Raw genomic sequence first — 23,139 nt, forward strand, 5'->3', positions numbered from 1 at the left:
ATAGCAACCGTAAACACACTGACCTGCCATACAAAAATTTGTATAAGAATATTCACCGAAGCCGAATCATAGTAACTTACATTGGAAGCAACCCAAACATCCATCAACGGGTAAACAGATAAGTGAACTGTGGTCCAGCCACACAACAGAATATGACTCCGAAATAAAAAAAGAGAATATTATCGATTCACATGATAGCATGGCTGAATCTCAAAAGTACTCTGTGGACAGAAAGTATCCAGAAACAAAGGGCTATATGTCGTATGTAATTCAATGTATATGGAGTTTTACAAAAGACGAGTCACATTGATGGCGATAGACAACAGGTCCGTGGTGGCCTGGAGCAGGGCTGGGGGTTGGGACTGAGTAGGAGGGGGGAGGAGGGGATTAAGGCACGGTGGGTAGAGGCTGTATCTGGGGTGGTGTTCCTCTCTTGCTGCCTCAGGCTGCCACCGCCAGGCATTCTGGGAACTAAAGCAGCCTTTAGTTATGGACTCAGTTCTGCGGGGAACTGGGAGCAGCTGGCCTGTTACTGTCCTCTGATGGATCCATCTGCTTTTTTGGAAATTCTCAGAGAGCCCCCAAGTCCTCAGGATGAAAGCAGGAAACTTTGGGAGTGCAGGGTGAATTCAGATCAGAAGTCCCCACTTGTTCCAGCCAGGCCCTTTGCAGCCCACACCTCCACATTCCTTCTGCCCAACTGACAGCCTCCCTCCTGCTGGGTTCCGCTTCCTACTCCAGGCTCCCTACTTGCCTGCCACCTTCCTAGCTCCACCTGCAGAAATCCCATCACTTCTCAAAAACCCAGTTTCTCTGGGATGTTTCCTGATAGTCCCAGGAGCTAGGTGCTTTGAGCAAAAGGGACCAGATAATCTCATCAGGGGAGTCCCTCCTTCCTCTCCCTGCCTCAGGGCCTTGTGTCCTGCTGTGAAGTCTGGGATGGATGACAGGGTGCCAGTCTATTCAAGGGATGGGGAAGATGGAAAAATCAAACAGCTTCCTTCTCTTTCTCGACTAGGAAGAGAGGTGGGCTCAGGTGACCCGGACTAGGAGAAGGGAGTTTTGAAGCTGGCGGAGGGGCGGGAGTGCAGGGGCCTGTGAGGTTGGAGCAGAGGCCTCTGAGCACCTGGGAGCCAACTGCGCCGGTGGGCGTGGCTCTGGGCGCTGAGCCGGGTCAGCAGCTGCGCCTCTTCTCACAGATGCAGCCGTCCATTGTACTGCTGCATTGTGCGTCGTTCCACAGCCCCGAGTGCAGCATCATGACACAGTCTTCTTGCCTCCTCGAGTCATTAGGCTCTCCCGAGTTCCAGTGGCTGCCAAGGTGAAGTAGGGCGCTGCTGCAAGTCCAGGCTGAGGACGGACCTGAGGTCCAGCCCTCCTTCCCAGCGTCTAGCCTGTTTATGGCTTGGGTCTAACCTGTTCACCCTGAGTGTCTAACTTGAGCAGGCACCTGGGGTTATTACTTTGTGAGCCCAGAGTTTAACCCTCAGCCAGTTCCTACGATCTGATGTTCCCATCCCTAAGAATTTAGCCCAAGCCAAGGGGTCCCCGAGAGGTGGTCCAAAGCACCTCCCCTCGGGTCTGATTTGTCCCTCTCCCCGATTCTCACCAGGAGTCCGTCCCTCACCTGAAGCTGAGTGGGACTCCATCGATCCACTTGTAGCTCTGAACCTTGCCAGAGTGACGCACAGCCCTCAGGCCCAGCCAGTAGCCCAGGCCGCGAGTGTGCAGACTCAGGAAGCCCTGGGAAGGAGCGGAGACCTGAACCCAGGAGTCCACCAACCGCCCCAGGACCCGAGCCACACGGCACACGCGAGGTCCTCCCGCTAAGCTCCTCCCTCTCGCTACCTGCTCCTCCAGGCCCCCGATGATCACCAGGTGAGCGCTTAGGTTTGCACAGAGGCGCTGCGATGCCTCCCACGAGCTGGGTGGCTCTGAGAAAAAGTAGCAAGAGCCCTGGAAGGTCAGCCAGGTCTTGGGGCACGGCTCACAGGAACCTGCAGGGTGGAGGGTCAGAGAGGTGGGCTGTTCCCAGGTGGAGCTCACTGAGCACCCGGTGGGTATCCCCCACGGGCAGAACCACCGAAGCCAAGTACAAGGGCAGGGCCTGGTGGAGAGTGGCACTCCGAGGCCCCGGCAGGTTCCACTTGTTTTCCGTCCCTGCGTTGCTCACCGTTCTGGAACTTGATGCCCTCCAGCGCCCGAAACAGTTCAGTGCGGACATTCTCTCGGTCCCTGCCGGCTTCAGCCAAGCCCTGGGTCACTGCAGGGTCAAGGGAGTTGAGATTACAGTGGAGGTTAGAATCGGCCATGTCATGGGCAGGTAAAGGTCAGGTCCCGGTGGATGTCCACCTTGACAATGACTGTCATCAGAGGGTAGGGTCCGGCCATGGCTGGGGTGAGGAGTTGTAGTCAAGGTCAGAGTCCAGCCATTAGGATCTGGTCCCGCCATGGAGGTGGGCACGATCAGGGTCAGGGGTCAAGGTCACTGGGGCCAGGGCTGAAGGTCACGCCCCTCACCGCGCTCCTGCAGTTCTTTCAGGGCACTCTCCTGCTGCAGCACTTTTATCTGTGTCTCCCCAAGCTCAGTGAGAGTGGTCTGCAGTTTCGCCTTGGTCCCCAAGCCTAGGAAGGACATGATACAGGTGGGTGGGACTTCTGAGGCCAGCCCGCCTGCCCCCACCAGCCTGCCCTGATCCACCTGCTCTAAGCCCACAAACGACTGCCAGGCCCCCTTCTTACAGCAGCTGTTGCAGGCTCCGACCTCCTCCTTCAAGGCACCCAGCACCACTGTCTGTTCCGAGGCTGGAATGATGTCCCCACGCACATGTGTACTTCGTCACCTGAAGGGACTCAGGGGACACCCTTCCCCCACTATGAGACCAGCCTCTGGGTCCCCTGTGTCCTCACCCAGCTACTCCCCAGGCTCAGGACCCTGGACATTCCCACCCCCAGCCCCCAGGGCCCACCGCTCTGCACACACCGTTCATCTCCAGCAGGTCCTGTTGGCCCACCAGCGCCCGGCGCTCCACAGATGCTGCAGAGAGAAGCTCCTGCAGGCCCAACGGGGTGACCCGGGAACATCCCCTTACCCCAGGGGTGCAAGGACCCCGTCTTGGGACCCACAGGGGAAGCAGGCTGGCGTACGACACACATGATGATCACATGTGTGGAAGGGAGACAAACGCACGGGTGGGTGCACCCAGCCCAAAGAGGGACAGCCATTCTATGCAGGGGTGGCACATTCAGATCCAGGCGGGGGGCTGGGATCATGGAGGGGGTTGGAGCAATGGAAAGGGCAGACTTAAGTCCTCAAGAAAGGGTCACTCACCCTTGGACAACAGAATGCTCAGAATGAAAGCCCATAGGATCGTGGCCACCAGGAGAACCAGGGCCAGGAAGAAAAATCGTTGCTTGCAGTGCTCCCAGCGTCCCCAGTGCCCTAGGGGACACAGATGGACTCCTAGGGCCCAAGCACTAAACTCTAGGCTTGTGGCACAGAGAGGTTAAATAACTTGCCCACCATGGCACAGCCCCTGAGCAGCAGAGTTAGGATTTGGATCCAGGTCTAACCAGGTCTATGGCTGTGGTTTTTGTTTCCTGAACCCATAGCCTGTGTCTTCTTGCCTCCTCTCCTCCATTCCCCATCACAGCCCAGACACGCACTAGGAACCCCAGGAGGCCGGCTAGGCAATCCCTTACTCATACCTGCAGGGAGGTCCTGGGACCCCCCGCTCCACTTGCTGTATCCAGTGTCGTCCATGGTGAAGCTGGAATCCTGTGAAGGGGGCAGAGGTATAAACTTAGCCCCCAGCCCCACCCTGGCCACACCCACTCTCTCTTCCTGCCTTCCTCCTTCCCATTTCCTCGGCCTCCATTACTGGTAACAGGGAAACATTCGCTGACCAATCGCAGGGCCGGCTCCTTGCTGGGCTGGGCCATGGTGGGGGGCAGTTCCAGCCTCCCTGGCCTGGTCTCTGCAGCACGCCCCCAGGCTGCTGCTGTGGCTTCTCTGCAGAGCTCGGTCCCTAACTCTTTGGGGGCTGGGTTTCCTCCTGAGTTGGACATGCTGATCCCAACCAAATTTATACCCCTGCTAGATCCTGAGAAAGCCCCTCCATGGGACCTCCCCAGCCTGTGCCAGATCCGCACCCCCCCCCATTTCCCCACAGGTGCTTCTCAGAGGTTGGGCCTGACCCTGACCTGAATTCAGTCTCTCTTGGCCAGAAGGGAACAAATTGAAAAGTTTCGGGGTGACCGGTTAAGCTCCTGGATTCTACTGCTGGGTGGGGGTGTGTGGATGGGGTTGTATGCAGATGTAGCTTCTAGAAGCCTCAGTTTTCCCTCTGTGAATAGGAGGGACAATAACAGGGCCTCCCTCAAAGAAGGATAAAGAAGTGAGGTCATGCATGACAGACCCAGCGCCATCTCAGGTGCGAGAAAAACACTAGGTGAGCCAGGTGTGGTGGTGCACACTGACAGACCCAGCAACCAGGGAGGCTGAGTCAGGAGCATCACCAGAGCCCAGGAGCTTGGGGCCAGCCTGGGCAACCTAGCAAGACTCCGCCCCCAACTCCTAAAAAAAAAATCCCACTAATTATTATGCATTTTTCCAACAAATATTGAACCCTTACTGTGAAGCAAACTCTGAGTATTGGGTACACCAAGGAGCAGATTTCTTTGTCCTTGGTACTCCAAATTCAGTGGGGTGGTCAGGGGATAGACCCTATACTAAATAGACAGCAGTTTAAAAGCAAATTTGATAGAGGAGTGTGCTTACCGAAGGGTAAGTGTGCCTCTCTCTCAGTGGATATTTGGCAATGTCTGGAGACATTTCTGGTTGTTAGAATTTGGTGTGTGTGTGTGTGTGTGTGTGTGTGTGTGTGTTTGTGTGTGTGTGTGATTGACATTCGTGGGTAGAGGACAGAGATGCTGCTCAAAACCCTACAATGCACAGGACAGCCTCTGTCCCATGGCAAAGGGTGATCCTGCTCCAACTGTCCGTCATGCCCAGAGTGAGAACCCTAAAAACATATATTAAAAAAATCACAAGTGTTATAAAAGAACCAAACCTCAAACAGAATTAAGGGCTTGGAGGATTGGGCAGTGGGGAGGTGGCCAGGAGACCTGGCTAGGAAGCTAAGTTTACTTGATACCATTGCATTTACTAGATTCCAGCCCTCTTGGGGATATGTGTATGCACCCTAACTTCTTAACAGGCTTTAGAAATAATTAACATTATTCACACTTCATTTAAAAAGTTAACTCAAGGGTTGAGGTGTGGCTCCATGGTGGAGTGTTTGCCTAGCACACATGAAACCCTGAGTTCCATCCCCAGCACTCCCCCACCCAATTTATTAAAAAAAAAATTGATAGTTTTCTTACTTCTTTCTAGAAAGGAATGAGAGAAGCATTCATGGTCACATAAAATGAAGAGAAAGGAGGATTCTTTCTTTCTTTCTTTTTAAATATTTATTTTTTAGGTGTAGATGGACACAACACAATGCCTTTATTTCTATGTGGTGCTGAGGATCGACCCGAGTCCTGCCCTTGTTAGGCGAGCGCTGTACCGCTGAGCCACAATCCCAGCCCGGATTCTTTTTTTTAAAGCAGATGACAAAGGACACAGGAGGGTGGGGAAGGGAGCATGATTCTAATATATAGGCTTAGGCACAACATTCAGACCGGGGTCCAGACTTGATAAACACAGGTCCTCGTTTTGTTACTGCAGGGAAGAGGGTCAGACACCTGGAGATGGACAAGGAACTGTTCAACAGAATCTGGGGAAGGACATGTGGAACCAAGCTCACATAGAATGTTCCAGAAACACAGTATCAGATTTTCTACCACTGGGCTGAGGGTCCATGGTATGTATGTATGAACCAAGTATGTGTAAGTTGCAGTCTGTATAACCAATCAGAGAGCATCTGTGGGGCGCAGGACTCAACATCACAGGTCAGCAATGCTTAGCCACGGCAGGTCTGCGCAAAGACATTCAGGAACAGGAGAGAACATGGCTCCTCTTCCTAGAAGTCTTCTCCTTCTGAGATGTAAGACTCCTTTTGCCTCCATCATCAGAAAAAGGAACCATGTCAACAAGTGCAAGATACCAGCAAGATATGACTATGTGGCAGAACTTTCTGGAAAGGCACACCCCAAGTGGCGCTTAGTTAGAGGAAATTTAAAAAAAAAAAAAGATTGCAAAATTTCTGTCCAAGGCAAGCATCAAAATGTGTTCTTAGGAAAGGATCCGGATGGGATTGTTTCATTAGTTATTTTGGAGGAGAACCAATTCATTCATGTGGGGGGTCAGCAGATGTTTCCTGAAAGGGATCCCATGGGAATGGTGCCTTCAAGGACAGGTACATGGTCGAGGGGAGAAGGGAGCAGGGCAGGAAGGTGGGTCTCTGATTTATGCCTAGAGCCCATGGAGCCTTGAGGAGCTCGGTGGAGCTTTCCTGCTTCTCCACAAAACCCAAAGCTGCCCATCCCCGGCCCCACGCCCAGGATTTGCTGCAGGGGAAGGGAGGTCCCAGGTACGAGGCTGGCCACAGACCCCTCACCTTTACTTCTGCCCCAAGACAGGGAAGGGAAACCCTTTTCTGGGTGTCATGGTGGGTGGGAAACATGTGACCAGGGAATTTTAAGACAGTGGAGCTCACCTAGGGTGCACAGGGAATCACGAGGACCGGCGGCCACTCCTGAACGGACCTGAAGGACCCCAGAGGGCTTCTGGGAGGAGTGGATGCCCGGAGCAGTCAGCCATTCTGGAAAAGGTGGGGAGGGGAGATTCCCAGGATGACATCAGCATGTGCACAGATTGGAAGAGTGAAGGAACAGGACTCGGGAAGAAGCGAGATAGTCCAGGGGCAGGATTTTGAGTTTGGGGAGCAGCTGGTGCTGGGTCAAAGGACAAAGGTTTGGAGTAGAGGAGAAAGAAGGTAAAGGCCACCTGATCGAGCCTCAAGCCAGGGCCACTCTAGGGTGTCCATTCTTTTTAGAGAGAGGAGGCTCCTATGACCCAGGAACCCATTTCAGTGCAAAGGACGCATTAGGCTTTGGTTATGGCTCTTTTTGCGGGGATGGGGGGTAGTACTGGGGATTGAACTCAGGGGCGCTCCACCACTGAGCCCCACCCCCAGCCCTATTCTGTATTTTATTTAGAGACAGGGTCTTACTGAGTTGCTTAGTGCCTCACCTTTGCTGAGGCTGGCTTTGAACTTACGATCCTCCTGCCTCAGCCTTCCAAGCCGCTGGGATTACCAGCACACACCACCGCACCCGGCTTGGTGGTGGCTTTTTTAGAAAAAAAAATTTGTTAATTTTTTCATGTGGTGCTTAGAATCCAACCCAGTGCCTCACGTGTACTAGGCAAATGGTCAACCACTGAGCCACAACTCAGCCCCGCTTATTGCTCTTAATATTGACTTTGATTATTATGATGAAAAAAATGAGTGCGTCAAGAGGTCTGCAGAACACAATGCGCCTGCCTTCCACTCTGCTGTATTCCTGTTTTGACACCATTGCATGTTTCAGATCCTTTTAAAAGTAAATATGACAAATATAGTGTGAGTCTTCTTCTAGGACTTCCAGTCCGTCTCTGGTCTCATTCCCATTTCCTTCCCCAAGGCTACTTCCCCCCCAAAAGCTCGGTGTTTATCACGTTAAAGAACACTTTAACTGTGCATGCACCCTTGGATGATATTTTGGATTGTTTTGCCCATTTGGAAGCTAAGTAAACACGTTCCCTCGTGGTCTGTATCCTTCCGGCTCTTGTTTTTGTCTCTTCCACATTTTGAGATAGATCGATTCAATGCTCATTTTTCATTAAAAAGAAGATAAACACAAGAAAACGAATGCTGAGCAAACACAGGAGGTGATTTCCTTAAAGGCCATTTCCAGGGATCTACAGAAATGGTTTTACTTAATGATAACATGAGAACCATCTTCGGTAAAAATCAAGAACAAACAAATGAAAAAAAAAAAGATGCCCACTGAGTCGGGGGGGGGGGGGTTGGTTTGTGTCTCCCACAAAAGATAAGTTAAAGCCCTAATCCAGGGTACCTGCAAATGGGACCTTATTTGGAAATGGGTCTTCACAGATGTAATCAAGTTCTGGTGAGGTTAGGACAAGCTCGAATCCCATAAGCCCCTGTCCTTCAACCAAGAGAAGAGACACAGATAAGGTGTTGTGCTGGGACAGAAGGGGAGAAAGCCAGGGCTCACCGTCCGCCTCCAGAAGCTGGCAACAGGCAAGAAGGGTCCCCTCCATGACTCAGAGGGACTCTGTCTTGTGGGAACTCTGTCTTGTTTCAGACGTGACCTCCGGAACCGTGAGACAGCACACTTCTGTGGCGTTAAACCACACAGTATGCAGTGCTTTGATAGGGCGATTGGCACCTACTGAGCATCTCCACAAGGTCACACGCCAGGTAACCATGTTTCCATCCGTGACAAGCCACACAGATTGCAGAAGACGGTACCACCCATGACATCACAGCCGTCTCAGTTTGTAGGAGCATCCTCTATGATATCTGTACACTGGCAAAAGAGCCTAACAATGCTTTTCGCCCAATGTACTGCATGACTTTAAATATGAGAAAAATATTTTGGTGAAATCAAGAACAAAATAAAGATGCTTCTCTTGTTTTCTGCCAAATGCAATGAGAAAATAAATATTGGAAAGCAAAAAGGAAAGTTGTCAGTCCGTCAAAGCTAGGATCATTTATCTAGAAATTGCTAAGGATTTAACCTCTGGACTAATTAAAGATTGTGGCAAGATTAACCTTTAAAAAGACAAGTTTCTCATGTTCTAGCAATTAGCATCTGCAAAGGAAAGAGAAACCAAAGCCCCTTCGCCAAATAGGAAATACTCTTGGATGCTGAAGAAAAATCACGTTAAGAATATGGGGTTGGGGGGCTGGGGTGTGGCTCAAGCGGTAGCACGCTCGCCTGGCATGTGTGCGGCCCGGGTTCTATCCTCAGCACCACATACAAAAAGATGTTGTGTCCGCCGAGAACTAAAAAATAAATATTAAAAAAATTCTCTCTCTCTCTCTCTCTCTCTCTCTCTCTCTCTCTCTCTCTCTCTCTCTCTAAAAAAAAAAAAAGAAGAAAAATATGGGGTTGGGCCAGGTATAGTGGCGCACACCTGTAATCCCAGCAGCTGGGGAGGCTGAAGCAGGAGGATCACGAGTTCAAAGTCAGCCTCAGCAATGATGAGGTGCTAAGCAACTCAGCAAGACCCTGTCTCTAAATAAAATATAAAATAGGGCTGGGGATGTGGTTCAGTGGTTGAGTGACCCTGAGTTCAATCCCTGGGACCCCCCCACCCCCCAAAAAAAAAGAGTATGGGGTTGGTGAGCAGCTCAGTGGTGGAACATTCACCTAGCATGTGCAAGGCCCTTGTAGCACTGAAAAAAAGAAAAGAAGGAAATTCATAAATAAATCAGTTCATATGTTTGTGAAACCATCACCACCCACTATTCCCAAATTGAGACTGTCCAGTAAACACCAACCCTCCATTCCATTCTCACTTCCTAGTTCCTGGTGCCCATGATTATAACCCTCTGTCTTTATGGATTTCTCTAGGAACCTTAAATAAATGAAATTATAAGCAGTGTTTTTGAGTCTTTTTCAAGCTTTTTTTTTTTTTTGGTAGTGGAAGTGAAACCCAGCACCCCACGCATGCTACGCAAGCGCTCGACCACCAGGCTGCACCCCAAGCCTCTTGCAAATTCTTATTTTGATATAGATTCACGATGAGTTGCAAAGACAGTCGAGAGTTCTGTATATTCTTTACCCAGCTTCTGCTAATGCTAATATCATGTATTATCACTATACACTTGTCAAAATGAAGAAATTAATATTGGTATGAATCCACCATTGGTTAAACTGCAGGCCTCATTTGGATTTTACCAGTGTTCCCACCGGTGCCCCTTCTCTGCTCGCTCCATCATCCCACCCGGCATCCCACACTACCTGTGGTCGGCGTGCAAGTTCGCCAGGGCTGCTGTGATGAATGCAGCTTCAGCCAGAGAAGCTTACTCGCTCACAGTTTTGGAGGCCAAAAGCCCGAGATCAATATGAGCAGATGTTATAATTTGGATCCCAAATGTCCCCCAAAGACTGGTGTGTCTCCAGCTTGGTCCTCCTGGGAGGTGGTGGAAACTTTAAGGGGTGGGACCCAGCGGGAGGTCTTCAGATCACTGTGTGGATACCCTCGGAAGGGATGTGGGGCCTCATTCCCTCCTTTCTCTCTCGTGTCCCAGCTCTGAGGCAAGCAGTCTGGCCATGGCTGTTACCAAGACGTGCTGCCTCACCACAGGCCGTAGGGATGGGGCCAATTGATCAAGGACTGAAGCCTCCAAAACTGTGAGCTGAAACAAACCTTTCCTCATTGGACATGGATTTCTCTCAGTTATGTGTTACAGTAACAGAAAGCTAGCTAGCACAGCATGGTTGGTTCCTTCTGGGCTGTAAGGGGAAGGGTCTCTTGTTTGTGTCTCTCCTTGGCTTGTAGATGCCACCTTCTCTCTGACATATCTTTCATGAAGTGGAAAGTTTTGAAGAGTAACAATCAGGCATTGCTTTGACACTTTATTGCCCTTGTAAAGACCTCATTGCCAAGTATGGTCACATTCTGAGGTACTAAGAGGTTAGGACATCAACCAATGATATATATATATATATTTTTTTTTTGCAGTTCAACCCTGGGGGTTGAACCCAGGGTGCTCTACCACTGAAAAACATTCTAAGCCCTATTTGAATTTTGAGATAAAGTCTTGCTAAGTTCCCAGGTGGGTTTCAAACTTGTGATCCTGATGCTTCAGCCTCCAGAGTTGCTGGGATTCCAGGTGTGAACCACCATGCCCAGCAACATAGGCATTGGGTTGGAGGCACTGTTCAGCCCATAACAGTCACTTTGTCTTCTTGATCGCCTCCAGAATGTGACAGGTTCCTGCTGCTGTGATTTAGTGATTGGTTTGAGTGTGTCCCCTGAAGTTCATTGGTGGGAAGCTTGGTCTCATCTTTGTGATGTAGTGTGAGACGTGATGGGACCTTTAAGGGGTGGGGATTAATGGGAGGTGGTTAGGTTTGGGGGCATCATTTTTTGCAAAGGATTAATGCCAATGTCATGAAGTGAGATAGTTCTCTGGAAAGTGAATTTTTATCAAAAGAGGAAGCCTGATTAAGTATTATAATGCAAAAAAGAAAGTACATGTATAAAGCCATAAATTGGCGTGACCAAATTTTATATATGGAGATATGAAAAATTGTACTCTATATATGTAAGAAGATTGTAATGAATTCCACTGCTGTTGTGTATTTTTAAAAATAATAAAATCATTAAAAGATAAAAAATAAATAAAAATAAAAAGAGAGAAAGCCTGGCCCTTCCGTATTCTCTGGTTTCCTGTCTCATACATGATCTCCTTTTCTGCTTTCTCCACGATGCCATCTGCCATGTTGTATCACAGCCAAGAGGGTCCTGGACAAGAAGCTGAACTGATGGGGTTGCGTGACCTTGGACTGTCAGCCCCCAAACTGAGCTAAACAAACTGTTTTTCTTCATGAAGTTCCCAACCTCAGCTATTTTATTATAGGAACAGAAAATGGATGGATACACCTGTCTTCTTCTCTTGTCTTTCATGAAGTGGAAAGTTTTGAAGAGTAACAATCAGGCATTTTGCATTGAATGGTCTTTGATTTGAACTTTCATGATTAGATTGAGGATATGGGTTTAGGGGGGAATGTACCACAAAGGTAATGTGCCCTTCTTTCACACGATATTGGTGGGTCCAGTAGGGAAATACATGATGTCCACGTGATCATGACTTGTCACTGGTGATCTTAGTTAAGGTGGTAAATGCCAGGTTTCTCCATGATAGTCTCTATTCCCCTCCACACACACCTGTTCCATGCTGTTTGATGCATCTTCAATGGTACTGATATTGTTCCTGAAGGAGAAAATCTGGTTCTTTGGAGGATAAATATAGAAAGATATATATGTCTACAGGTATCTATCCATACCTGTATCTATCAGATATCACCGTGACTTGGGGACCTACAAAACTTGTCCTTCTCCAACAAAACCAAAATCTTTGATATTTTATTTAGAGCAACAATTAAGGAAAATGTCTCTTTTTTTTTTTGGAGTAAATACATTTATTGATACCCATTTTATATATAGTTCAATGAAATAATCTATAAATATAAAAGCATTTTCTTTTGGATATCACCATGGTCCATGTAAATACTCAACAGTCAAAATCACCTGAAGGAAGCACTCCAAGTCACACTGTTAGGTTTACAGACCTGAATATATATATTCCATTAAACAGTGGCACTAAAGTACTCAAGTGGTCCAGTGGCTTTGGGACATGTGACTACCAGGCATGTGGAGTAAAAATAATGTGTAAATTTAAATCAACAGAAAGGCTATCAACCACTGACAAAAAGAAACAATTACAAATTAATATCCCAGGTGAAGTAAGTACCACAGTTGACACTTGGTGTCAGAATACTGGAGACAAGGTATGTTAAACAACACATGTGGCACGGCAGGCTCTCTCCAACACCCAGTGGAGTTCACCAGTGCCTTAGAGTCATTCGTGGTCAACAAACATCAATTCTTAAAGAATCTAGATAGCTTAGAATAAAAGGTATGGGGAGGCTGATATCAAGATTAAAGAAAAGTGGACTAAATATTTCAGTGACATAATGAGTTTCTCCCCTAGAAGGGGATTGAGTTTAAAAAATTAAACTCCTTTGTTACATTTAGCATGATCATTTATCAAACGCAGGAGGAAAAAACTCATACATCTGGTATTCAAAACACAGGTGTAAAAATTTTCTTCCGCTTCAAAGTTTTTTCCTCAATACTTCCAAGGGAATGGGTGCAGCCACTGTTGAGCCTTGCTCTCCACCTGATGCAGCACAAAATTTTCTCTCATTTCTTCAATAACAATCACAGGAATGTCTTTTGCTGCGATCAGACGATGCGTCCTCTGAGTTAGCAAGCGAGTGCATTTCAAAGGTCTTAGAGGTGCAATGTCCAAAACTGAGATCGAAGAGGCAGTGTTAGGACTTAAGCAAAGCAGGGTTTAGAGACTACTCAAACAAAAGCCTAAAGGAAGCATATAAAAATTCAGTTTTTTCTATTATTTTCAGCTGGAATTGATGGCAACATTCCCTGGTATGATGAATAAATGGTGTGATCTCCAGGTCCAAAATATCCCAACTATTTAAAGTAGGACCCAAAAGAGGAGAAAGACACACTTGAGTTCTGTGGCGTCCAGAATTCCTTTTTTTGCCATTTTTAAAAAAAGAAATAATAGCTTCAGTTGTATACCGCTGGTTGAAGGGGTTTTCATCCAAATGAGAAACTCTACCCCTCGTCTCTAGTGGAACAGGCACCAGATTCCCACAAGCAGCAGCTCCCATGTCCTGCAGCACGTGGCATCTGACCCTCGAGTGAAGAGTAAGCTGGCATCGAGCCCTGATGCTGTAATTCAGACTAGATGGCATTTCGTGGCGTGCCATTGTGTGCCAATGCTTTCAGGCTAGGGGCACTGGTCTGGTGACTACAGCTCCTATGAGAAGTCACACCCACCTCAAAAACCTCATGAATAGCTTTTCGGAAACAGTGGAAGTTGTAGTCTATTAAACCTTTTCGTTCAAAGCTCTCTTCCCTAAGAATGCAGACCAGTGCCAAAAATTTAGTCACCTCCTTTAAATAAAGGACAGTTGTATTATTCAGCTTGATAATTGCCATAGATTCTTTGTCATAAGCACTTCCACTTCCATCTTCCTTTAACCCATATATACAAGACACATCAATTACAACATCAATCATGTCACAGCAAAGTTCATAAGACTGCATATCCACAGGGGAACTGTCTGTTGCAATGTAGATTTTGCTGACAACATCAAAGAGAAAAGCTTTTTCAATACCTGAATTTGATATAAAGATATTTAATAGGTTTTCCAAGGTTGGCAGTTGTGGAATGAGTTTCTGCACCACCTTACTAAAGGCTTCAAATATTGAGTGGTCATAGATACTAGTCAAATAAAAGCTAAGATGGAGTTTTTCTAGCCCAGCATCTGCAAGGTCATCATTGGCCCTCTGATGAATGTCCCTCCGTGTTTCTATTTTGTGATCATCAGACAGACCATCAACTTTGTGAATAAAAACCTCAAAATTCATGTCTGGGTTAACTTTGTAGGCTTTAGAAACAGTAATGTGAAGTCTTGTTAAAGCCTCCATGTAGTCATCCTGTGCATCAATGACATATATCAATGCTCCTGTTCCCCTGAAGATCATCTCGTAGTCAAGGGTTGGGTCAAAAAAGTCCATCTGCCCAGGAAAATCCCAAATCTGGAAATTCACAAAGGAGCTATTGGAAATGTCGTCTTTATAAATCTTGTTGGTACTTTCCAAAAAGAGGGTCTCATTGGGTGACATCTTATGGAACACCACCTTCTGGATGGAGGACTTGCCGCTGCGCCGCAGCCCCATGAGCAGAATCCTCGGCTTGGAGCTGTCAGCGCCCCCCGGGCCACAGCCGCCGCCGGCCCCCGCCCCAACCCCGCCGCCCGCCGCCGCCGCCTCCTCTTCTTCCTCCTCCACGCCGTAGCCCAAGTCCTTTGGGAACGAATCCGTAACTACCGGCGAGGGGCGTCTCCTCCGCCCCGAACTGCAGGGACATGGTGCTGGACCGACGCCGCCCCCGCCCCCGGCAGCCGCCGCCGTCAGGAAAATGTCTCTAAAAGCCATTTGATGCTGCTCTCTTCCTTGAAAGTGAGTCACCATGTCCAGCTGCCCTCACAGGGAGAACTGATTTCCAAGAAGGAGTAGATGTGTGAACATGTGTTAAGACCACAGTGGTTGTTAATAAGCATTGAGGGAAACGAGTTCTCTGAGGTGGTGCAAATGTCCTGTTTCTTGTAACATTCTCCCCCATTAATTAGAACATCTGTCTCGAGATCTTTCTACAGCAATTGTTGATGAGATATCCTAAGGATAATCCCATATTTCCTTTGTTCTTTATTTCATTTATTAATTGAAATCATTCTGTAAGAAAGAACAGATTTTCAAAAATGGACTTTAGTATTTAGATTCACAGTAAAAGTATAGATTTACAGCGAAATTACGTAGACGGTGGGGGGATTTCCCATTCACTTCCCACCCCCACAAAAGCACAGCCTCCTCCATTGTCAAAGCCCCCACCAGGCCTAGATTTTTTTGCAGCAGGGGGAACAATATGCACATGTTATTGCCGCTCAAAGTCCACAGTTTGCATTTGGGCCCACTTGTGCTGTATGTTTTATAGGTTTGGACAATCCTGTAGGGGACGTCTCCACCAGTACAGTATCACAGAGAGGATTCAGTGTCCCAACAATTCCCTGTGCTCCATTTATTCACAAATAGATTTTCAAAGTTCTACAGAGTATTGCAGGTAGAGTTTGAAGCCAACGTGGCAAGTGGATTATTTGGAATATCATAAAGAACAGGGAGAAGACCTTTTGAGATCAGAACATGGGGAGGGAGGACACTGAGTTTTCACTGGAGAGATTGACATGTTTTGGTCCCACAGGCATGGATGGCTTACTCAAGAGATTAATTAAAACCTAAAGAGCTATAGTCATTTAAAGGTCATCTAAAAGAGAAATCGCACAAGAGAAGAAAAAAAGTATTTTAATAGAGAAGAAGCACGTCGGGCAGATACCAAGACGTATTGTAGACTTGGTTCAGATTTCTCCAGAAACAGAGCCTGAGCCAAGTATTTGGATATCCACAGTTTAGCTGGGAGGTGATTCCAAGAGAAGCAGTAGAGGAGGGGGAAGAAAAGAGGGACAGGGAGGGGAAGGAAGGAGGGGAACAGACACAGGGGAGGTTGACAGGCCTATGACTGATGTGGGCAGCTGGGACTCAGCCCCTTGTGCCTCTGGGAGGTGTATGGAGAGAGTCTCTGAGTTAGCCCCACTGTTGAAGGTCCATTTACTGAGATAGGATTCAGCCTTCGAGTTATTTATGAAGGGACATCCTTGCGGTCAGTCCCAGCAGGAGGAAGGGGAAGTCTATGGAGTTACTTTTACACCAAGTCGTTTTCCACTTCTCACTACAGCTTCCTGGAGCTGGATTACACAAGTTAGAAATCTCAGTTCCACAAGACGAGCCCAGATGTCTTCTGCAAGAGGGGTGCCTAGGGGAGCCACGCTTCAGCCAGGCCAACATGAATTAGGGGAACCCACTCCCAGTTTTCCAGATGGCTCACAGAAAAATACATGCTTGCATTCACTGGGTTGTTATAAAGAACACAACTCAGCCAGATGGAAGAGATGCCCGGATGGAGAGAGCGGAGGGAAAGCGTGCGGCGGTGGGACTCTCTCTCCTAGTGGGCAGCACCTCGGACCCTCTCCTGCTCACCAGCCTGATACTCACCAAACCCCACCGTTACCAGACTTTTCATACAGCTCAATCTCTGCCCCTGCTTGGGGGACTCTGGCACTCTGGGCTACTATACACCTCCCCAGGGCTAAGTACCAGGCACCTCCAGCCCAGAGCCCATGAAAAGACTCAAGCTACCCATGCCTACGCGAGCTTCTTAAACTCTGCCTCATTTAATTGGTGGATGGGGCTGGAAGTTCCAACCCTCTAAAATCCTCTGATTTCCCTGGTGACCCCTCCCATGTGGAGGCGTCCAAGTCCTACCATCAAACACCTCATTAGCCTGAATTCAAGTGGGTGCCCAGAGGCTCACTAGGAATTTTAAAAAGCCAACCCTGCCACTCAGGACCAAAAAGATATTTTTATTATGCCATTGGAAGGGAATAGGAGCAGGGAGGGGGACAGTCCAGCAGAGGAGGTCTGACAACAGCCACAGAGGACTCCATGGGAGCTCTGGAACCTGCATGGTCCTTCAGGGGTGCCCCATGTGGACCCAACGTGGACAGATCTTCATGGGCCTGTACCCATCTGAGCTGTGCCAAGAAGGAGCCCGACCTTGGAGAAGGCAGCTCTCTGCAGTAGGGTCTGGACTGGAAGAGGCTGAGAGGTGTCAGCTGCCTCCAAGGAACTCCCAGCAGCAGGCCAGCATGTTCCTCCCTGAAGAAAGCTGGCAGGCATACTTCAGGGTCCACCAGGGTCACCCAGGGAGGCAGGGCTGGGTGTTCATGCTGCACCTCCTGACAGTCCTTGATTGACTGGGGTAATGAATTCCTTCATGCTTCCAGCCTCCAGGGTGAGCTATGGCAACCAGGAGAGGGCCCTGGGCAAATGGGTTGCAGGGGAGGGTCATGGAAGTTGAGCAGATGGAGGAAAGTCATGCAGAGGTGGGATAGGCCCTGGGGGACATGGCAGCAGCTACACATGGTCATGCAAACCCTCTGGTCTCAGCAGGGAAGACAGAGTAGATTAGTGGAACACACCCAGCCCACACCTGTGAGAATGGGCCCCACTCCTGGGCACTGGATGGAACTGCAAAGGTGAGACACAACCACCCCTTAAAGCCAGGGGCAACCTAGAGGCCCAGGAGGGAGGGCCCGTGTCACCCCACGTGGGCTCAGCCCCACAGGGATTGAGGCATCCCAGAGAAGAGTCCCAGAGCTTGTATTAAAACCTCGATGTCCATAGGCAGGGGAAGGGCTTGGCATAAACCTGGGTAGAGTTCTGAGACCTGCAGGGCTGTTCAGGAGGCAGGCGTGGCGCGGAGGAACCAGCAGTCACTCAGTGGAGCAGGAAGCTGCAAATCCTTTGCACACCCAGAATTTCTTGTAATCACATTTGGAGTCCTTCCAGCCACTGCTTCGCACTTCCACGCAGTCCTGTCCGCCACGGTTGTTGGGCTGCCCTGGCATCCAGTATCTCGTGAGGCTGCAAAACCATCCACATGGTGAGCCTCCACCCAGCCCCCTCTGTGAGCTGTCTCTGCTCCAGGATATGTGATGCTCTCACATCTGTCCTACAAGCCTGTGGCAGACAAGCCTTGTTCGGACACCCAGTGACATGCCTGAGTCACTCGACCTTGGACCCTGCCCCTTGTTGGCCTCCATGAGAGGAATCCTCCTGCTAAGGGTGCGACTGTCACACGCAACCAACCAGCCTAGACTTCACACCCCAGCCACCTTGCTTGGGGGACTCTGGGCCACTATACACCTCCCCAGGCATCTAGGGCCAGCACCTCCAGCCCAGAGCCCACTGAAAAGACTCAAGCTAGCCATGCTTAGGCGAGCTTCTTAAACTCTGCCTCATTTAATCCTGCCTCCATCTGCTGCCCAGCCCTGCCCTTCCCCGGGGGCTGCCATGGATTGAAGTTGGCTCCTTCTTTTGAGATCCATGAGAATCTCAAGCTATCTTTTCAGTGGAATTGTCTTCTGTGCCCTTGGTCTTGCTATCCCTCAGATTTTCTAGTAACACTCTCCGTTTTCAGTCACCCACCCAGGCTCCGAGCTCCTCCTGCAGCTCTGGTGGTGGAATTTCACCCAGTGGCCCTCTCTCGGCACAGGAGGATGAAGACCAGCTTCCTCAACTCAGTGAGTGTCACAGACTCTCAGGCCTAGGGGCCAGGGAGTGGGAACCCCAGGTGTAGCCCAAGCCAGAGCTTCAGAGCATCACCCTGCTCTCTAGGGAGTGCCCTTCCCCCAGGACCTACTTGAGTGACAGAGGAGAGCCATCCACCCAGTACCATGCGCCTTCCTTATTCAGGTCTGAGAGCCCCAGCCAGGCAGAGCCTTGGATGTCAGAAGTCTGCTGCAGGAAGCTCTGGAGGGGGGAGGAGGAGTCAGAAGGAAGCTCTGGACTTATTTACCAGCTTGTGTTCCCCAATCTCTCAGTGGCAAGTTCTGCTTGCAGTCTGGCCTCCAGTCTTCTAGCATATTGAAGCCATGAACCCCCTCCTGTGTTCAGGAGCTTGGGTCCTCCCTCATCTGTATGCCACGGGCAGATGTGTTTTGGATGCACACTCAATGTGCAGCTGGCTCGCCTCTCACACACTAGCTACATGTTCTGAGCACGTTTACATGAATGCATTCATGACGGGGTTAAAGTCTAGGGTCAGACCGTCCCTGCTCATGACAGCTGGTCACGCACATCACCTCTTTTCAAATCTGCATAGAATGACGGCCCATTGGTAGCTTGAAATCAGTCATGATGGAATATCTACATGGGGAAAGTTGGCAAATGTAACTCATGAGCACGGCACTTCTGCCAGAGAGCAAGTTGTCACCCCTGGTCAGCGCACCAGTGGGGACACTGAACATCCTTGTTGCTCCTCAAGCATTCACCCTTGACCAGACTTTGTGTCCCCTGCGAGCTGCCTGGGACCCCCTGTCCATGCCCGTCTCCTCCCTTCCACTGGAGGAAGCAGACCCTGCTTCAAAAACCCTGTTCTGACCAACATCTCCTCCCAGGTGGCCAGTGGTCAGATGCCTGCCCCGGACCAGGATGGGGCCCACCATGCACCTGCTCCTCAGCACTTTTGATGACGACTAGTTGGGCCCCCACTTCCTGGCAGGCGGTGACGGAGTCGTGCCAGTTCCGCTGGGACTTGGAGAAGAAGTAACAGTGTCCTTGGAAGAACGTCCAGTCCCAGGGGCAGGGGCGGCACAGGCGGTCTGTTGGGGGAGAGGGTCAGGCTTGCCCCTTGCTGGGAGGCCATGTTCCCATGTCTGCCCACCTTCAAGCCCTGGAGAGTTAGGGACCTTGTATGACCCTGCACCTGGGTGACTGTCCCCTCCCTGGACCCCTTGCACCCAGGAGCCCCCAGGAGCACCCAGGTCCCATCTCCTCCAGCCTGGGAGAAGCAGGGGCTCCAGAGCCCAGGAGACTGGCCTGAGTGCCTACTGTGGGCACGGCCATCTGTGAGCACCAAGTGCCATTGTCACTGTTATCTTGTGTTCCCATTTCACAGATGAGGAAGCAGGTTCAGAGAGGGCTGGTTATTTAAGCAAAGCCTCACAGCACAGACCCTTTGAGGCCCCCAAGAGATGCAGTGTCTGGTCACTCACCAACTGCTGCCTTCAGCTGGGTCAGTTCCTGGTACATCTTCTCCTGCTTCGCCAGCTCCTGCTCCTGTTCCTGGGAACTGGGGACCTTGGAGACTGTGCCAAGAGAAAATAAGCTACAACTGTTGAACACCTACTGTTTGGTCATCATTTCTGAGAGCCAAGGTGTTGTTTAGTTCTGACTGAAGACGAAGAAAAGTGGCATCCAGAGTAGGCCAAAGCACAAGGGTACATGGAGCTGGGACCCTGGCAGGTCCTCTTCCCCTTCCCCGGTACTGATGTGGGGGGTGGGGGCAGGCAATCCCCAGGGAAGCTGCTGAAGGGCCCGGATAAGGGATCCCCACCCTAAGGCCTGCCCTGACCTTGGACAAGGGCAGCCACCAGGATCCCAGCTAAGACCGTGAGGCAGAGCAGCTGCAGGACCAGGGGGACGTGGCCATGGCCCAGGCACCCTACGAAGAGAAGGAAGAGGTGTTCCAGCGTCCAGTGCCCTGCCTCAGCCTGGCCACAGCCTGCTCCTCCCTGGGGCACAGGACTCCAGAGGATCAGCCTCTGCCTGCCAGGATGCGGGAGTGGACACCAGCCTGTGTGCGTGGCTGAAGTCCTTGTCCCAGATTCCACTCCTTGAGGACCCTTCCTAATCTTACTATCCCAGAACCGAGTGCCAGGGGACCGTCCACCTCTTGGTCCCATCCCAGCTCTACCTGCCAAGCTATTGAATGCAGAAGTCAGTTGGAATCCTGAGCTTTCTGCCGAAGACCTGGTGCCGCTGGCCATCATCAGCCCCTTCTCTGAGTTGAAAGCGCGTCAGTCAGAGCCTGGGCAGGCTGGGGCCCGAACTGGCCCCTTACACCCCCCCAACTCCCAGACTCCTAGCCCAGCCTCACCCAGAGGACCCAGCTGCTGCACCCTGGCTTCCTTGAAGTCACTCATGATCACCACTGTCCCTTAGTGCCCAGGGCTGATGACACCACAGCCTTTAATCCCACCCCCTGAATTTACTGTACGTCAAGAAGAGAAACAGGGAACTGGGTCGGACACAGGAAGAGGGCAGAGGGAGGGGGCCGAGCCTGGGACACACCACGACAGGGGCTCACATGCCAGATCTCAGGGAGCTGCTGTGTGGCCTGCCTCCAGAGCAGGAGAGCCGGTCCACTCTCGGGACGGCTAAGCTGTGGATGTTCTTAACAAAACCCACATCTTGTAAAGCTCCATATTTATTCCTTCTTCACCCATGGTGAGAGTGGGCAGCGAGGCCTCCCGTCCTCCCTGAAACATGCCCCCTCTGGCCCCAGGCATTGCTACCTTGGTTTGCTGATGTCCTCATTTAGGGTGCTTTCTGTTGACTTGGGACTTGGGCTGAATCATCATTGCTTCTGTGAGTGTGTGTATATATATATATATTTAATGCATGAACTTCATCAGAAAATCCATTATCATACTGCTTTAAAAATTTAAAGTAAAAAACCCACATCAGTGCTTGAATAGATTGAAAAAAAATAGGTAAAACACAACATGATTCCTGATTGAAACTTTTAAAAATACTTTTATTGATTGATTGGTTTTATGGGGTGCTGAGGATTGAACCCAGGGTCTCACACATGTGAGGCAAGCGCTCTGCCACTGAGCCACAATGCCAGCCCCTGACTGATACTTTAAAAATTCTTTGGCAACTAGAAATAGAAATGAAGTGTCCCTAATGTGATGGTGGTGTCCATCAAACCCCCACAGCAAGACGCATGAGAAATGTGAGGAGCACTCTCTCTGAACCCAGGGGGAAGCCGAGTGTGGCGGTGCACATCGAAATCCCTGCTGCTCGGGAGACTGAGGCAGGAGGATGGCAAGTTCAAGGCCAGCCTGGGCAACATGGTGAGACCCATGGTGGAGTGCTTGATTAGTATGCACAGGACCTGGGCTCAGTCCCGAGTAACACACACGCGGGCGCGCGCTCGTGCGCACACACACACACACACACACACACACAGGCACACATCAGGAAAAAAAATGAAAAGAAAAACATGTGAAGGACCCCTGTCCAGAGATCACACAGAACTCCTAAAACTCAACAATAAGAAAAGAACACACTGAGGTTTTTAAAACATATTTTTTAGTTGTTGATGGACTTTTATTTTATTTATTTGTAAGTGGTGCTGAGACTCGAACCCAGTGCCTCCCACATGCTAGGCGAGCACACTACCACCGAGCCACGGTCCCAGCCCCCACACTGAGTTTTGACATAGGCAAAAGTGCATCTTAACAACAGAAAAACACATCCCCGATTATGAAAGGGACAAAGCGCCCAAGTAGACACCCAGGTGGCCAAGGGCACATGAAGAGGTGAGAACCACCCAAGAGTAGCCAAATAGCCAATGGTCCAAGGGTGCGCGGAGATGGGAAGCCTTGGTCACGGTTGGCGAGAACGTGGAACGGAGCAGGGCCGTGCTCCAAACACCACTGCAGGAGTCTCCATGTGGCCCGGTGGGAATATGACCAAAAGGATCCAAAGCAAGGGTTCAAGGAGATAATTGTACAGTTGTGTTCGTCAGAGAGGCATCTGCTTCAGCAAAAAGGTGGAAGGAACCCACCCGTCCAATGAACCCACCAGAAATGGATGTCCAGAAGCCGTCTGCTCACAAAGCAGTGGACTATCACTCAGCCTTCAAAAAGAAAGGCCATTCCGATGACGCCACCTGTGAGCAGCGGGGACCTGCTGCGAGGTGCAAAAGACCAGTGCACAAAGACAAATGCTAGGATCCTTTCTTTGAGGGATGATGAAAACAGGTAACAGAGTGGTTATTCCTGCCGTTCCTGTGACCCTGGACGGCCTCAGCCTCCCAAGCCACTGGGATCACAGGTGTGCGTCACCGCGCCCGGCTGCAAATGTTCTCACTGCCACCGAACTGTCCACTTTAAAAACTCTGTAGATGGAAAATGCTGTATCGTTTGGATTTTGCCACAATTAAAATGACACTTTTGAAGGACAAAAAATTTCCCTTTCCCTACCTTAAAAGGAAATCAACTAAATTCCTTTTTCTCTTTCATTTCTGCTTTCCTTGGCATTTCCTGGTCTTTCCAAACTTTTTACTCTGATTTTTTTGTATGTTTGTTTTGTTTGGACTTTATTATTATTAT

General features: G+C 49.8%; 3 protein-coding genes across 4 annotated transcripts; all 3 read right to left on the minus strand.

The window, feature by feature from the left end:
• Nucleotides 1-24: 24 nt before the first annotated feature.
• Nucleotides 25-3,818, minus strand: CLEC4G (C-type lectin domain family 4 member G). The gene is made up of 9 exons (XM_081283351.1): nt 3,709-3,818; nt 3,332-3,442; nt 2,984-3,037; nt 2,743-2,805; nt 2,521-2,625; nt 2,174-2,263; nt 1,849-1,997; nt 1,628-1,743; nt 25-1,313 (listed from the first exon to the last, which is right to left on the minus strand). The coding sequence occupies exons 1-9, from the start codon at nt 3,761-3,763 to the stop codon at nt 1,175-1,177; spliced, it is 882 nt and encodes a 293-aa protein (XP_081139477.1). The 5' UTR covers nt 3,764-3,818; the 3' UTR covers nt 25-1,174.
• Nucleotides 3,819-12,144: 8,326 nt separating this feature from the next.
• LOC308645367 (ras-related GTP-binding protein C-like) lies at nt 12,145-14,711 on the minus strand (the record flags this gene model as incomplete). Its single annotated transcript, XM_081287417.1, is given in 2 exon segments — nt 12,145-14,662; nt 14,667-14,711. Coding segments are annotated over 2 exon segments (1,188 nt in total). The 3' UTR covers nt 12,145-13,519.
• Nucleotides 14,712-15,008: 297 nt separating this feature from the next.
• On the minus strand, nt 15,009-20,969 carry LOC308644396 (CD209 antigen-like protein E). Of its 2 annotated transcripts, XM_081285453.1 has the most exons (7): nt 20,895-20,969; nt 20,712-20,798; nt 20,370-20,459; nt 20,011-20,103; nt 19,466-19,617; nt 18,657-18,766; nt 15,013-17,878 (listed from the first exon to the last, which is right to left on the minus strand). In XM_081285453.1, exons 1-7 carry the CDS (start codon nt 20,938-20,940, stop codon nt 17,728-17,730), a joined length of 729 nt encoding a protein of 242 aa, XP_081141579.1. In that variant the 5' UTR covers nt 20,941-20,969; the 3' UTR covers nt 15,013-17,727. The 2 variants fall into 2 exon arrangements, with proteins under 2 accessions (XP_081141580.1, XP_081141579.1); XM_081285454.1 differs by lacking the exon at nt 20,712-20,798 and having other exon boundaries at nt 15,009-17,878; nt 20,895-20,966.
• Nucleotides 20,970-23,139: the final 2,170 nt, after the last annotated feature.

This window comes from Spermophilus citellus (genome assembly GCF_964194105.1).
Source record: "Spermophilus citellus genome assembly, chromosome: 3".
Lineage (NCBI taxonomy): Eukaryota > Metazoa > Chordata > Mammalia > Rodentia > Sciuridae > Spermophilus > Spermophilus citellus.